Here is a 17,162-nt window from a genome sequence, read left to right as displayed (position 1 = left end):
TGTTGAAAATGTCCTTCGCTCAGTACAGGGCCTCAGTAAAGAGTCCAGGCTGATGAGCCCTAGGGGTTGAGGACTGGCCAGAGGTACCAGCGGCGTGTCCTCGCCTGGGCAGCTGGGCCTCTCCCATTGGTCTGTCCCCAGAGAAGCTGGCTCGCTTTGACTTGTAAGTTCAGTTCACTAAGGAGCATTTGGATGCCTTTACCTCAGAAATCGGGCTGGCCTGCTGCCCTAAAGCAAACGCAGGCTTGACACCAGCTCTGGTTCACAGTCTAGCATGTCGAAGATTATGGAGTGAGATGACAGCACAAAATGGAGCCCGGAGTTCACAAAATCACTGGCAGATAAAGGGCTCAGGCTGTCATCTGGGTCCCAGCGCGCAACCACGGCGGGGTCCCTGGTTCCCCTCTAACAGGTCCGCCATCACCTGGCTGACTGGTGGAGGAACGGCAGGTGCAGCTGGCAGGGCCCTGCCACCACTCCTCTCTTATCCTGGCTCCATCCCCCGAGGCCAGCCCTTCCAGAAGGATCCAGAAGACTGGGGCAGGGCAAGCACCCACCCGCCCAGTGCACAGAGCGTGGAATGTGAATCTGGGTGTCTGTTTCTCTGCAGGATACAGAAATGCTCTGGCTCCCATCCAAAGGCATGAGCCTTGCCTTCAGCGGGCTCTGATTTGGGACATTGCCAAACCTGGGGGGTCCTGAATTCTTTCAGATATCGGCCTTCCTTCTTAGAGTTTACTTTTCATTCTGGTTTTCCTTCCTACTGACAATTAAAACAGATACTCAGGGACGGCCAGAAGCACCCCTCCCCACTGCTCCCAGCAAAACGAGAGAGTTGGGGCTCTGTAGATTCTGGGCTGCAAGGTGTGTCTGTTTGTTAAAGGGGGTGAAGTCCAGCCACAATGGGAAAGGAAATCAGACAAGGATGTTTTTAAAAGCAAGCTGTGTTTTTCTGCCTGCTCCACTATTGGTTCCCACGCCGAAGGCTCCTCTAACCCTGGGGAAGAAAAAATATTTTTAGTCTGATAGTGTGTTATAAGCAGCCCAGAGCTGAAGCATCAAAAAAGCAAGGAAAAGAGTTGATAACTCAGAGCAGTGGTCTTAGTGGAAATATCTTTAAAGAGATTGCCGAAGATCCGAAGCTAGGACAAAGCTGTGTGTCTCACCCAGCCCCATGAAGTCCTGCAAGAGTTATTTTAGAATAGCAGTTCCAAGCAAGGAGAAAGAGTGGGGTGGGGTGGGGAAATGTTTGTAATTCCTGGAGAAGGATAGAAATCACAGAAAGGAATGCACTTTAGAGATAGCTACTTCGCAAAGAAAAGCAGTTAACAAACTAAATCTTACTGAATTGGGATAACACATTTGCTGTACACTATATAACAAATTTAAATCTTTTTAATTAAAAACTCATGTCTTTCCCATGTTTCCTAAAAATTGCAGAATCATACCTAAGATAGGAAATAAAGGGGACCTGTCCGGTGTTCTGATATCACTGTACTCCTTCCCAGCTTCTCTGCCCCCACCACAGGCATTTAATTGTGCCATTGAGCCACCAGGACACATGTATTGATCGTTGATTCCCTTGGAGCGGCTGGCGTGGAAGAGACCCTTTGGGTTACTGTCATGGTACATTCCTGATCCAACATGCTCTGGCTTTGGAAAGACCAGGAATGAGATCATGAGTAAAAAGAAACTTTAAGTGTTTGCCCTTGCACAAGAGACACAAATTATCCAATTGGGATTAGGTTTCAAGAGGAACTTGAAGGCAAATATTTATCTTCTTGTGTTAAGAAAGGAAAGGATGTAAAACCTTTGACCTTGCCTGTAGGGTGGTGTCTGAGTTTGGAAAGCAAGTCCTATTAAGAACCGTGATGAATTTCTCTTGGTTCCTTCCCTGGAGTTATGCTAATCGTTCTTACCACGTGCAGAGCTGCAGCAGACTTGATACCCTCCTGAATGTTCATAGTAGCAGGTCCGACTTCTGGAAGAGACCCCTTTAAAAAATGCCCTTCAAGTGTAAGTGGAAAGAAAATGGCTAACGTCATCTGGTGTTTTTCAAGCTAGATCATCCTTTCTCTATGTCCAATGACTCAAAGTGAATTTATATGTAATTAACATTTCTTTTACCTACACAGCTATCTTGCAAGCTAGGCAGAACCATCACTTTAATACCCTTTCACATTTTAGAACATGCAAGTCCTTTCAGAAAGTACATAGGATTGGGGGAAACACACAGGTGAGTCCTGGTATGTCCAATCATTCTGGATGTTCAGTATATGGTTCAACCTAACAGATTTCTCAAGCATCCACCTTTGTATCATTCCTGACATTGCACATACAGAAACTGGGGCAGCCTAATAACATATTCTTAAATGGTCCCATTGACCCCCTGCCGAGGAGACTCCAGGAACCGGGATCCTTTTCTTGTCAACCATTTCCAATTATCATCCCCTCAAGTGAGTTTGCTAGAGTGTGAGGGATAGATAGCCTTACGAGATCCCGTGGATCTTAGGTGTGGGTGAGTGGTTAGCTTCTGTTTTCCTTCATGATAATTTATGAAAGAAGTTGGAATGAGGAGTGAAGAACTCATATTATTTTTAAGCAGTCCAGCTACCAAAGTAATTTTCAGTCTCTCTCACCCTTGACATACAGCAGGATGAGGGGGAAAGGGAAAATGGACTTAATCAAAAACCCTAGATTTTGAGCACTAACTGTAGCTTTGAAGGCTTTCCTTAGCCCATAAATAGGCTTAAAAAAATAGAGTACTCCACAAAGCATTGTGTGGATTAAATGCAAACAGTCTTTCTGAACAGGCCACCCAAGAATTAATAACAAAGGTTATTATGAACAGTGAAAATAATGGATAAGAAATGTTGAAGCTCAATCATGAGAGGAAAAGTTAGATCTTTAAGTAGCCAGTGAAGCCCTCAACCTTCAAAACCCAATTCTTTTTTAACTGTTTCCAGCAGGCCTTGGCCCTAACTAGAAGAAGCCACTTTTGAGGCCTTATGGCAAAGACTGCCGCAAAGAGATCCGGGCAAGCCAGCCATTGCCTGTTGATTTGAGTCAATTCAGGAATTAAATTTAAAGGTTATTTGCATTCCATCCATGTCTGTCCATCCATTTAAAGGATACTACCAATGGAAGGGCAAGCACGAAAGGATTGAGAGTTATTTAGTGGCATGCTGGCGGTCCTGGAATAATGGATACCTGATGGGATTAAGCTACAGAGAGTTTACTTAGAGACCATTTCATTTAAAATAGATCATTCACTTCACAGCGGTTAGAAAAACACTTTGGGAATCCATTTGGCAAAGCACTCTTAATTTGATTCTTCTTTAGTTAATTCCTTCAAATTCCTTTCAGATTAAAATCAGAATAAAAGGCAAACACCCCTTTGGACAACTGTTTGGCAGCAGCTACTGAAGCTAAACATAAACATACCCAGTGACCTTGCCATATACCATCTAGTCTTATCTGTTCCATTACCAACAAAAGAAATGTGTATGTAATTCACCAAAAGACTTGAGCAGGGATTTTCAAAACTACCCAAATGTCCATCAAGAGTAGAATGGATAAATAAAATGTTGCATATTTACATGAATGAATACTACGTAAGAATGAGATGTAGGGAGGAACAAGTGCCCTCAGCATTGTGGGTGATTGTCACGATGTTGAGTAACGGAAGCTAAATGTGTTTGCTTCCGAAACCAGGTGAAACTAGCATATGGAGTTGGAAGTCAGCATAGTCTTGAGATGTCATAGTAATGGGAAGAGGGCAAGAGGGTGTTCTGGGTGCAAACAATGTTCTCCAACTTGATTTGGGACTAGTTATAAGCTGTGGTGCCTTTAGGGAAACTCACGCAAGTGCTCAGTTATGATGTGTGCATTTTTCTCGGTGTATGTTATACTTCAATAGAGACGTTTCCTTAAAGAAAAAAATAAAGACATACCTCTTTCCTCCTCCAAAAAAGGGGAGTAAAGAGTATTCAGACTTCCTACCTACCTTATAAGAGAGAACGATCTGATAAAGTTTGTAACATTTTTGATGACCAAGGAGGAAAAAAAAAAAAAGCCAAACCGTGTAACAGCAAACCAACCACAAACAGGATGCCTGGCTGGAGGGCCAGATTTGGCTAAGGAGGTTCGACACCTAATCTGTGGGCCCTGCTTACCCTCTGAGTGGTGCTGTATTCCTTAATATTGCACCAGAAGAGAATAATGAGATGATGTTATCCATGCTATTGAATCAGTTCCTGGTTTTAAGGAAGCACATTTGGTACCCGGGAGACACAACATTGCTGTTACATCTGAAAATGACAGGCAGTCGGGAGCTGTCAGGCTGCCTTACGAGGATTTAGGGTCACACGTCTCATTTCACAAAGACCGCCTGTGTCAAGAAGTAACATCTGGGATAGTTGTCTTTAAAGGACTTGGTGGTATTTATAGTGGTCTTTAACATTTGGTCAGACACCATTTTAATAGCTGGGGGCAAGAGAGAGTGAACGTAAAATTTTTGTTAAGGATTTAAAGAATTATCTAGTCTTTCTTTAAGCCTTTGCAGGTTGTAAAAAATGTAGGTCTTAATTTTGAGCCATAAACTTTTATTTGTATTTAAAAGAGAAAAAGAAGAAGTTTAGAGATGGGCCTGTGAAGTCATAGGAGATCTGCTCTGCTGGAGCAGACCTCAAGGGGGCCTCCCTTGGAACTGACCTCCTGAGGGGCTGGAAGGCTATAAGCCTCAGCAGTTCTGAGCACAGTCGGAATTGGTCCCGGGCAAGGGACTTAATCTCTCTGCAGACCAGTTTCTTTTCTTGGAATAGTGATTCTTGTAAGTAATATCAGAGAAGAGCAATTCTTGTGAAAACAGAGAAATGATTATATTAGCAAACCTTTTTTTTTTTTAGATCTTCAGATCTTTGCTAACAGTGCAATATTACATGTGTATATCTAGGTTAAATATATGCAGATCTATTTTGTTCTGGAAAAAGAATCCATGCTTTTCAACAGCTTCCCCAAAGAATCTGGACCCCCCAAAACAATTGAATGCATGTGCACCCTGATGTGTCATTGTAGATAGTGAATAGTAAAAATGTTCCTCCTGTCTTCTTGGTTAGGACTTTTCTCCAGCTACTGTCTCTGTTCTTTCTTTTTTAATTAATTGTCATGTCTCTTTATTGAGGGATAGTTTACAAACTATAATATTCAGTCATTGTAAGTATATAGTTTGATTATTTTTCTTACTTGTATACAGGACGCAGCCATCACCCCAACGCAGTTATAGAACTATCATCCCATCTGGACTGATCGTTTGCAATCAGTCCTACTCCCAATCCTATTCTCATCTCCATTTTCAGCAACCACTAATCTATTATAACTCTTTAGTTTTGCCTTTTCTAGAAACTTCATATAAGTGGAACCACACAGCAAATAGTCTTTTGTGTCTAGTTTCTTCCACTTAATATAATATTGTTGAAGTTCTGTTGTTGCATGTCTCCATAGTCTGTTCTGTTTAATAAAAAGCAATAGTTTTGCAATATTCCATTATTTGAATATTCTCCCTTTTGTTCAACTGTTCACCAGAGTCGTTGGATTGTTCCCAGTTTGGGGCTATTATGAATAACATTGCTATGAACTTTTACAAAGAATCCTTTATGTGAACATGTTATCATTTCTAAACCTAAGAGTGGAAGTGCTGGGTCACATGGTACCTTTATGTTCAACTTTTTGAGAAACTGCCAGTCTTCCAAAGTAGCTGTACCATTTTGCATTCTCACCAGCAGTGGGGGAGGGTTCCACTTTCTCCACATCCTCTTCTACACTTGTTATAGTTAAGACTTTTTAATTATAGCTGTCATAGTTGGTATGTAGTGGTATTTCATTGTAGTGTAATTTTACTTCCCTAATGACTAATGATGTTTAAAATATTTCCATGTGCTTATTTGGCATTCATATATTTTCTCTGGTGAAGGTCTATTTCAATCTTCTGCCCATTTTTAAATTGAGTCACTCGGTCTCTTATTGAATTATAATAGTTCTTTATATATTCTAGATACTAGTCCTTCTTTTAGAAATGTTTTGCAGAAATTTATTATAGTCTGTGGTCTTAATGTCTTTTGGAGAGAAAAAGGTTTTAATCTTGATGACATCCAATTTATCAATCTTTTTCTTTTATGAATCATGCTTTTGTGTACTAAGAAATCTTTGTCTAAACCAAGATTACAAAGATTTTGACCAATGTACTTGTCTAGATGTGTTTTAGTTTTAGCTTTTACATTTAGGTCTGTGATGCATTTTAGGATAATTTTTGTCTGTGGCGTGAAGTGGAGGTTTGATTCAATGTCCCATCATCATTTGTTGGAAAGACTGTCCCTTCCCATCCAATGCCTTGGTGCTTTATTGAAGATCAGTTGATCATAAAGGTGTGGGTTTATTTTGGAATTCTCTTTTCTGTTACACTGATCTGTATGTCTGTCCCAGTGCCAATCCCATGCTATCTTGATTACTTATAATTTTATAGTAAGCTTTGAAATCTGGTAGTTTAAATCCTCCAACTCCAACTCTATCCTATTCTTTTAAACAAATTTGACTCTCCTAGGTCCTTTGCATCACTGTACAAATTTTAGGATCAGCATATTAACTTTTACAAACAGTCCACCTGGGATTTTGGTAGAGATTGCACTGAATCTAGAGATCAATTTAAAGAGACTGATTAGGCCCTTTAGGAATGCACACATTTACTAATAACATTTACATAACACTATTAAACTGTAAAGACCACTTTAAAGTTTTTGCCCTTAATTCCTTGGAAAGAGATGAGAAAGCAGTAATCATTTGTGCAAAGCCAATATGCATTTGCACTGGATGTTGCCACACTTTTCATTCTTTACCCCACTTCCCCATAAAAGAAGGGAGTAGGTTCTGTCTTTTACATTTTGAGCAGCTGGTCAAAGGGACCCAGAGCACGGAAAAGCAATGGTGTGTTTCTCTCTGTGCTATTTGTGCATCTTCACTGAGAAAAGTAAGCCACTGAGTTGCAGTTGGTAAGGCAGTGGGCTGCAAGATGCTCTCATCCGTGAGGGATGGTTCCGCACAGACTGGTGTAGAGCCCTCTGGGGGTTAGCGAGGCTTCCTGGGCAGAATGACTTATTCACCTTTTTTCAGGATACAGATTGTGAGCCAAGGCACACCCTCGCCATCCTGCCTGTTCTGGCTGCTACATCAGGAGAAAACCTCCTGAACAGATGAGTCTTCTAACTTGGAGAGCAGGCCAGTCCAGATGCATTGGAAACCTCTCCCATTTCAAGGGCAAAAGCAGTGAGTGCAAAGAAGGCTGAGTCAGCCACCGCACCGCCTTTCCGCAGGAACAAAACAGGGGACTGGCGTGATTCTGCCTCTGCCTCCCCACCCACGCACCTGCCACGTAAACAGCATATCCTTGTTACTCCCTTCGGCTTCCTCATCTACCATCAGATTTGGGGTTTTGGTGCCACCCAGACTGGTGTTTCCCGATGATCTACAGACTTACAAAATTTTAAAAGCTGATTTCTGGGCCTCACCCTAGGGCCACTGAACGATTTTTAAAGGCTCTTGGGTGTTGCTTATGTGCAGTAAAGTTAGAAAACTCCTGATCTAGGCAAACACACTAACCTCTAAATGTTTTCATCTCCTTGATCTGAAGTCACCATCAACCACAGCTAAGTTTGCAAGAGTCTTAGGGATAGGAAAGTAATTTGTTTATTCCTCTGGGCATTCTAAGCACTGTCTCTGAATCAAGTTAGATCTGAAAAAACCATAAACCTAGACCTTGAGAGTTTAACTTCCTCTATGGAAATGACTTCATTCAGTTATCTGTCAGTGCTACACCCTTGGTTTTTCTCATGTGTCTGTATAAGAAACAATTACTTGAACATTTCCAGCCATCAGCAAAATTAGCATGGAAGATGATTTTCAGTTTTAGAGCCAAGGTCCCTCTATGAGAATTCCTTTGTTGCTTTAGAGAGGTTAGCAGGGTAAGCCTGGACTCAAAGCCCAGCTCTACTTTTTGGAAGCAGTGGGGGCCTTGGTTAAATTGTTCACTTTGAGCTTTAGTTTCTTTGTGTACAGTATGAGATTGCAAAATTGCATGTACCTCACAGGACTGTTATAAGACCAGGCATTTAAAGTCCTTGGTACGATACCTGTCACAGAGCAAGACCCTGTGGAAGTTTAGCCTACAATGACTGCTGTTAGTTTAGAATCAGGAAACCTTGTCTCTCTGCTGACAATTGTTATATGACCATCTTTTACCACATAGCAAAACTTTTGCAGCCTGTTACGCCTCTTGTCCTCATCTCCTAAGAAGCTCGGACACAACAAACATGTTTGCTGGAGTTTAAAGTCTTTTGATTTTTCTTATCCTCTAAAGTTTTTAGATCATGGCCTTGTCTGCTAAGAATCCAAACGTCCTGTTTGGAAGGAGGTAGGGCATCAGTTATAAATGGCTGAAGGTTGACCTCAAGGTCAACATCTCCTGCGCTCATATCAGGAGTGGAGCACTCCAAGAGAAAGGGGATAACGAGAAGCTGAAATCCTAGGACAGTTAGCCATCCAGGAGCCAAGCAGATTGTCTGTCCAAGGATGGGCTTGATAATTACAGTTCTCTTTTCCAGCTGCCGGTGGCCTGTTACAATTGGCACAGGGCTTAGTCGGGGCAGCAGAATTCTTCCTGGGTGTCAGATACTATAGAATAGTGGTTAAACTTCACTTCCTGCCGGTAAGAATTTCCTTTCTCTACCCGATGTGCTTTTCTGTTACTGCTTTGTGAACTTGTAGAGATACGGCATTTCACACAGAATCAGAGAGTTTTACAGCTGAATGAGACTTGAAATTGTCCCGTCCAACCCTTCCCTTTTTACAGATGAGAGGCCTGGGGCTGGGAGAGGGTAAGCAGTGACATAATTGAGGTCTCCTGGATTACAAACTAAGAAATAGTATCTCCTGATTCCAAATGTTACAGCCCGTTCCCAGGACCCCCTGCATCCACCAGGAGTCCAGAACTCCTTTCTGCTCTTTTAGACAATGGGTTTCATCATAATTTAGGGGCCTTCCTTACACTAAATCCTGCCTCACAGTAGATGTATTTCCCCAGATGGTATTCAAACCTGTATGCTAAAACTCACACTTCAATTTAGAGATTAACCAAATAGTAATAATAACCGCAGAAGCCTGACTTAATCAGCACTATTAAAGACAAGCAATTTTCAACACTTTGCATGTGAGTAGGTGCTTTATACAACTCAGCTAAATGAGCAAATTACTTATTGTCCATAGAGGTTAATGCCAGCCAAGGTGTAGGCTTTTAACGTGCATTTTGAATATGTGAAAATGAAGAAAATAAGGTTCTAATTTTTTTAAATGGCGGGATTCAAAGATGGGCGGGGAGCGGTGAGGACAAGCCCAGCCGTGCATCGGGCTCTCTGGCATGGCATGGGCAAGCTCCAGTGAGAGGCATGGGCTTGAGGCCCGGTACCTGTTGCTTATGAAGTTCCCTCTCTCAACAAAGTCCACACTACGCTTTAAATGTTTGTAATCAATACCCCGTTCTCCACAACAAAAAGTGTGCATAATATCCATTCCTATATGGGCACTATTTGGTCTTTCATTTTGCTCATGATCGGACTACTTTCCCTTCTTCTGAGAATGACTCCAATTTAAATGATGTTGATGCAGCTGCATCCATTTTTTTCCATTAGTTTGCATGTGACTACAGGTCTGTTCAGCTCTGGTGCTTTTCCTGGCCCTGTGCACAGGGTTGTCTGTGAATCGCCTGGGTGCCGGTGTAAGAAGAAATGAAACAGAGAGGAGGCAGCTCACACATGCAAAAGAGGGGCTCCTTATCCTTGAGCACCTGACCCAACATGGCCCCCCAGTCCTGTGCTGCTGCTAAAGCAGAAAGACTCAGTGGCTGTGGAACTGCCCTTTGAGTCTGTCTCACTGAATGTGTTAGCATGTTCAGCGTCGTGGGCTGAATTAAGCACCTGGGTCAAGGCAGATGTCCCTGGTGTTCTGGTGGTGGTGTTTCCTAGCAGCCTTTTTGCTAAAATGGCTTAGAGAGCAAAGCCCTGCCACCTTGGGCCCTGACGTGCCTTCGGTGCATCTTGAGTGACAGTCCATACAACCCAGCCCCTCCCTGTGACTCTGTGCCTGGGAAGAGCATCCAGACAGCCTTGCATCAGCACCCCAAGCCACACTAAGGAGCCTTTTAGTGAATGGCCCTGTGACAGTCTCTGTGCAGAGGATTATTGGGGTGTTATTCCTATTATCGTTGTTGCATGTAGTACGTCACACTGTTTTCAAAATATTTTCAAAATATCAGCTGATCATTCACCCTAATGCACGTCTGGGCACAAGTGGTAGCAGTGGGGTACCATGTGACCGTTAGTTATGGTTCTAGGTAGGAACATGGACTCCAGAACCAGACGGCCTGGCCTCCCCGTCCTAGTTGTGTGACCATGGATGAGCGACTACGCCTCTCCAAGCTTCAGCTTGCCCACCTGCAAGGCAGGGAATAGTAACAGTCCTACCTAATTAGGTTACTATGAGACAAGTGATGAAGCATTTATGAAGAATGTAAAAGTTACACAGAATAATCACAATAAAAATGTTCACTTTTATTATTCTTCTCATCATCAATATCATCATCTCTACTTCTCAGTAGAGGTTCCAAGAGTTTGTGATTTGCCCAAGATCTCATTCCTAGAACAAGCCCAGGTGAAAACTCAAGCCCAGGTGTCATGACTACACAACAGATGGACTATTTGTCCTCTAGGTCTTTATTTTCTTATTATACAGTAACACAAAAATATGTTCTTATTGTAAAAGATCAAAATGACACAGAAGCATACAAAGGAAAGTGTTAGGTTCTATTCCCCATTCCTGCCTCTCTCCCCAGTGGTAACCCCAGCAAACTGGTCTGCACTCTCCTCATCTTCTCTCCATCAGGGCACACATAGACTATCGATGTACAGAGACATGTGTGTTCTCTGACATAAAGAATAGGAACAGAGCCTGACTATGGGACCCATGAGGGGGTGTGGGGCAATGTGCTAGGTTCCTCATAGCCCTCTCATCATTTATCCATGTATACCCATTTCATAGATAAGGAAGCTGAAGGTTACAGTGATTGCTACCTTCATAAGACCACATAGGGCTGAAACTAGATTTGAATCCTCTCAGACTTATCCCAGTGTTTCCACCCTTTTGTCTAGTACATTATTTGACTATATTGTAAGCATTGTTTTTCCAACTAATTTTACCTCTTAGTATTATCAGTTTGAACTCTTTCCATGTAAGTCCATATATTTACTTCATTCTTTGAATAGCTACATATGATTCAATGACTTATTTAACTACTTTCTTATTTAGGTTGTTTTCTGTTTATTCTTTGCTGTTATAAATAATATTGGGTATTCTTAATACATATACTTCTGGGCACATGTGTGAGAATTTCTGTAGGATAGCTTCCTGGAGGTAAAATTGTGTGCGTCAGAGAGTATATGCATATTAAAATTTTAATATATATTGCCAAAGTTGCCTTCCAAAAGAATTTTGCTCACTAACAGTGTGTATAAGAATGGCTGTTTTCCTCACATCAGTCTTCTTTTTATCTTTGCCAAGTTGATGAAGAAAATATATTTTTTCTAAATTGTGTCTCCCTTTTTCCTGGTGGGATTGAGCTAATTTGGGTCATCCACATTTCCTCTGGAAATTGCCCTTTGCCTAATTGCCATTTATTTTTCATTATAGACACTTTTTTATATATTCTGGATAATAATCTTTTGTTTGAAATGTGTGGCAAATACGTACTTTCTGTTTCTCTGTATACTTTGTTTCATGTGTAGAGACTTTCATTTTTTTATGCAGTCAGTATTTGTCTTTATTGTTTCTAGATTTTGCCTTTGGAAAGCCTTCCTACCCCAAATTTATTAAAATTGTCTCCTATGTATCCTTCTAATATTTCTATAATTTTGTTTCAACATTTGGCTTTGTAAGTCCTAGAATTCATTTTTGTGTAGTTTGACTTAGGAATTTGGATTTACCTTTCTCTTAGTGGAAAATCCATGTTCTCATCATTATTGGAATAATCCACTTTTTAACTCATTTGAAACAATAGCTTTATCATAGACTAAATTCTCTTGTGTGCATGGCTGTGCAACTGGTTCCTTGTGTTATCTGTTCCACTCATTTATTTTTTTATTTCTGCACCAGTATTAAAGCGTTTAGTTGTTTTAACCTTAGAATAACTTCCTAGAACAAGAAGAGAAAAATCCCCCTTTGATGCTGCTTCCTTTTTCAAAATATATCTTAGTATTTGTCTGCATTTTTTTCTTCCATTCAGTGAGGAGTCAGCTTGTCAAGGTCTACAGAAGAAACCCTTGTGACTATTTGATTGGGAATGAATTGAATTAATAAGTTCATTTTAGTTAAATTGGCATCTTTACAATATTTAGTTTTCTTACCCAGAAATATTATATGTCTCTAAGTCTTTTATGTCCATCGGTTAAGTTCTGTAGTTTTCTTTACATAAATCGTGCACTGAAGGATTTGTCCCTATTACAGATGGCATCCTGTTTTCCCATTACACTGACCTAATTTATATTGATAAGTAGGAAATCATCTTTTGACTTTTATATGTTAATTTCTTAATCTAGGCACTTGACTGAACTCTTGTTAGTGACCTTCATACTTATTTCTTCTTGACTTATTGCATTGGCTAGAGAAACACTGGTGACAGAGTACATCCTTGTCTTGTTCCCATGTCTAATGAGATTGCTCTAATGTTGAACCATTACATACACTTTCTCAACTTGAAGAAATTTCTTTCTGTTCCTAGTATACTGAGGAGTATGCTTTCCACTGTAGATGATGCAAGATTCCTATAAAGGGGCTTTAATTCTTTCCCTTATATTTTCCTTGAGAATCCAGATTGTCCTAACTGAATGGGACCTCCTAGCATAGACATCCCAGCTGAGCCAAAATGGCATAGAAGTATCTTCTCTTCCCTCCTTTCACTCACATTTGACCCCGGATGACCTAAGGGAAGAAATTACTTTGCATTGACATTTCCTATGTCCTCCTCACCCCCCTGAGAAAAAATAACAAATAAAAAAATGTCGGTGCACTAACACCGGTACATAGGTGCAGGCCGGTGTGTCCTTGGACTTAGAGAGTGGGACGTCTGGCTTGCGAATGGGAACCTTCATAGGAGCACGAAGAAAGAGCGGTTTAAAAATGGGTGACGTTGAGAAGGGCAAGAAGATTTTTGTTCAGAAATGTGCCCACTGCCATACTGTGGAAAAGGGAGGCAAGCACAAGACTGGGCCAAACCTCCATGGTCTGTTTGGGCGAAAGACAGGTCAGGCCCCTGGATTTTGTTACACAGATGCCAACAAGAACAAAGGCATCACCTGGGGAGATGAGACACTGATGGAGTATTTGGAGAATCCCAAGAAGTACATCCCTGGAACAAAAATGATCTTCTCTGGCATTAAGAGGTCATCAGAAAGGGCCGACTTGATAGCTTATCTCAAAAAAGCTACTAAGGAGTAATAAATAATAAATAATAAATAAGGCCACTGCCTTATTTATTAAAAAACTGAAATGTCTCATGACCTTTTTTATTTGCACCATATATTTAAATTGGTCTCATACACCATACACCAGAGTTCAGATCATGAATGGCTGGTAGAATGTTTCTTTTTGGACAGTCCTGACTTAAATAAGATTGGCTTGTGGTTAGATGAATATGATCAGATTTTTGAACCTTGATAGTAATTCTAGTTCAGCAAGTGTGGTCACCGTTTTCCCCTTCCAAAGATATGATTGGATTTTATTAGTAATGTTCAACTTTCACAGGGACAGTGAATACCATCTCAAAACCTGTAAGAGGTTGGTTTTATATTTAGATTTATATAACTGGTTGTATCAATATATTTAAATACTGAAGAAATACCCTCATTGTCTCAAAGAACAGCAAGACTCACTTGTGTTTCAAGTTGTGTTCATTAGCCTATTAAAGGCAAGGGCTGAAGATAAGTTGACAATGTCCACTATCTTTTGGTCTTGACTATGCCAATTTAATTAAAATAAGCTGTATCTAAAATGTTGCCTTTTACTTAATGAAAGGCATTTTAGTGTGGTTTATGTATGATACTAAATAAAGAATATTTAACACTTCTCACATTTTATAGTCTTAACCAGGTTATATGTTTTTAAAATTGAGTGTGACAGGATATAGCAGCAAACTTTGCTTGTGAACTCTTTATTAAAGTCAAAATACATTATAATTTCAGGATTATCTTTTAAACAGCTATTAAAAACAACTGTAGAATTACTGTACAAGTATGATTGGTAATGGTGCTTTTGCTAAATCAATAGGATTAGCGGAGATATAGCACAAACCTGTAAATTATGTGATCATAAGTCTTAAGGTAATTAAAAACAAAATCACAGAAAAAAAAACTGTGGGGACAAGAATAAGAGCACCACTTCTGGAATTTTCTGACAGGCACCACTGAAAAGATTTCATTCCTGGGTCTCCTTTCAAATGATTTCAATTTTTTTCTACTTGATGACCTTGAGTAGCCGACCATCATCTCACACTCCAGTTGCTAAGTGCTTTCTGTAGTTTCCACAAGAGGGTGTGAGAAAGACATAACCACCTGACCTCTGATTTCCTGTTGAGTTTTCATGCAGGCACAGAGCACAACCACTTCTAATTCTAGACTCTCTGTACTGCCTTGCACATGGCTAGTGCAAAAGAAATGTATTCACAGTTGATGGATAAAATGATTTAATCACAGAGAACATCTGATCATTTTTAGGTGGTGGTGATTTTTTGCTAAGCTCTGAATGAAAGGATTTTATCAAGCATGCATTTGGAGCATGATGCTAATGTGACTTGGCACCTGTCTAGAGAGTTGTCCCTGTGTCCAGTGACATTTTGCTTTGGGGAAGTCATCACCTGATGTGATGGCATCTGTCACACTTAGGAATATGAAATGCCCATAAATAATACAGAGCCACCTCAGTTAAATGCCTTCTTCAGAAAACACTTAATATAAGACTTTGGCAAAAGATTATTATAAGCAACACAGAAGAATGTTGGGGCTCCTCTGAGATAAAAGCAGTGGGTGATGCCTTTTACTATGGTTTGCTCATCTTCACGTGAGCTGGGTAGATTTTATTATTTTAGTCAGTTTTGCTAAGAAAGCAGAAACCTGCTAAGTATGAGGAGCCTTTCTTTTTATTGCTTTAGTATCAAACAGCCTTAGTCTCCAACATCAATTTGGATGTAAATGCTTTTGAGGGGAGGTTTTCTGGGAGATGGAGTGGACTCATCCTGGGCACGTGGTGTGCAACCGGGAGCCCTCCAGGGGAGCCCAGGCCACGAGAGACATGGAAGCCAGGAGCTCTGAGAGGCAAGGGAGCCCCATCACGGCAGGCCTGGGTTCCAATGGAGTCAGCTGTTGGTGTAGGAAGTTTGGTTAACTGGACAATTATTTTTCCTCCAAATCTCCAAGTCCAGAAAGAGGCTAGGAACAATGACAAGAAGTCAGCTAAATATTCCCTATGCTTTCTCTTGCAGGCAGGTGACAAACATTACCACCCCAGCTGTGCACGATGCAGCAGATGCAACCAGATGTTCACAGAAGGAGAGGAAATGTATCTTCAAGGTAAGGGAGACTCAAGAACCCAGTAAGTTCTCCCCACTTGGGGAAAGGAAACCTTGCTCTATTCATTTGTTTTTAGAGAAGGAGACATTTCATTAGCAGCAAGATAATTTGGATCATCTACCCAGATCCAAAATGAATGGAGCCAGAAGTTACCTCATCAGTTGATATTAATCAGCCAAGCAATTGACAGGCTGATTGACAGGCTGGGAGCCCCTGAGGCTGTTGACAAAGGAACATGTTGCTTCTGGAATGAATGAATGAATGAATGAATGAATAGGGCTTGATGTTTGATACTGTGGAAGTAAGGCAAGAGTGAACATCAGCAAGGCTTCCTCCCAACCCCTCTCCCACCACCACCAATGTGCTTGAGAAAAAAGATCAAAAAAGAAAAAACATTTCTAGAAATGCTACTTACTGGATGGCTATACTTTCACTGTCCTGTGAGAAGGATTTTCTTTGAGGCCTGTCAGGCTGCTTTTGTCTAGGTTTGCAGAAAGAAGAAAATATCATATTTGAGAAATTGCATCACGGATGTATCTCACTCATTAAGATGACATAGCTTTCATACTGAAAGAGAGAGAGAACACACCCAACGTCCCTGGAAGAGACATGGAGACGTCTCTGGTGGCAAGGAAGCATGTATTCTCAGGAGGCCACTGGATTTGTTTTTTTCATTGAAAGTAATTTTGAGAAATGTTCCCAGTGTACAACTATGGCGAGTTTTTAATCTCCTCTAAAATTCTGAAGCTTCTTGGAGAGGCTGTAGGGGAGGATTCTCTTCTAGTCAAACAGCACCATCTGTGCAAACATTTTACTATTTTTAGCTAGAAAAAGAGTCATTAAATAGACAAGGGCTTATCAGTAAAATTAGCAAGAACCGTAAGAGCTGTTGCTCATTCAGTTCGGTAATTACTGGGTCTCATCTGCCTATGCAGGTCATTTCTTCATTTCTCTTTGCTTCTAACACTATGTGTGTTTTTAATGAATGGTTTGCTTCCCTCTCGCTTTTGTTTCTCTGCAACTAAGGAAAGTCAACAGAAATGACTCTTGAGTATTAAAGCAAAAGTTTAATACTCTCCTCTAAAAAATGCTTTATGAGAAATCTGTATGAGTCATCGACAGCCCAAACATCCTTTTAGTTTTTGAATGATCACTCTGAAAAATTCTAATTAAAAAAAAATCATTGCACTTTAAAGGGCCTGATAAAGGCATGTGACAAGCACCCAGGTCCATGGTCTCATGTGGGCTTTATATGACACATTACCCCGAGGACAGGCTGTAAATCTGCAGTAGCAATTGTCAGGTGTCACTGTTCATTATCAGCATAGAGCAGACTTTTTCTTTATTTGGTCTCCAGGCTTTGTTTTAGATTTTAGTGTCTCATTATAGCCCTCAAAAACAATGACACAGGCATGCATGTTAAGTCTAGGTCTGCTGGGACCTGAG

The 17,162-nt window shown here is 40.8% G+C and overlaps 2 protein-coding genes across 14 annotated transcripts in view; both read left to right on the top strand.

The window, feature by feature from the left end:
- Positions 1–17,162, top strand: part of ABLIM1 (actin binding LIM protein 1) — a 283,881-nt gene that overhangs the window by 219,977 nt on the left and 46,742 nt on the right. For all 13 annotated transcript variants that reach the window (XM_057506374.1, XM_057506367.1, XM_057506371.1 and 10 more), the window contains exon 7: positions 15,629–15,716. In XM_057506374.1, the coding sequence (XP_057362357.1) occupies positions 15,629–15,716 (88 nt within the window). The remainder of the gene's footprint in view (positions 1–15,628; positions 15,717–17,162) is intronic.
- LOC118919097 (cytochrome c-like) lies at positions 12,140–14,223 on the top strand. Its single transcript, XM_036898668.2, has one exon. The coding sequence runs from the start codon at positions 13,231–13,233 to the stop codon at positions 13,588–13,590; it is 360 nt and encodes a 119-aa protein (XP_036754563.2). The 5' UTR covers positions 12,140–13,230; the 3' UTR covers positions 13,591–14,223.

Source organism: Manis pentadactyla, chromosome 8 (genome assembly GCF_030020395.1).
Source record: "Manis pentadactyla isolate mManPen7 chromosome 8, mManPen7.hap1, whole genome shotgun sequence".
Classification (NCBI taxonomy): Eukaryota; Metazoa; Chordata; class Mammalia; order Pholidota; family Manidae; genus Manis; species Manis pentadactyla.
The sequence above is the reverse complement of the archived record's forward strand: the minus strand, read 5'-3'. Positions and strand labels throughout refer to the sequence as shown.

Excerpts from the sequence above, each read along its gene's own strand:
- LOC118919097 (XM_036898668.2), top strand. The coding sequence starts at position 13,231 with ATGGGAACCTTCATAGGAGCACGAAGAAAGAGCGGTTTAAAAATGGGT.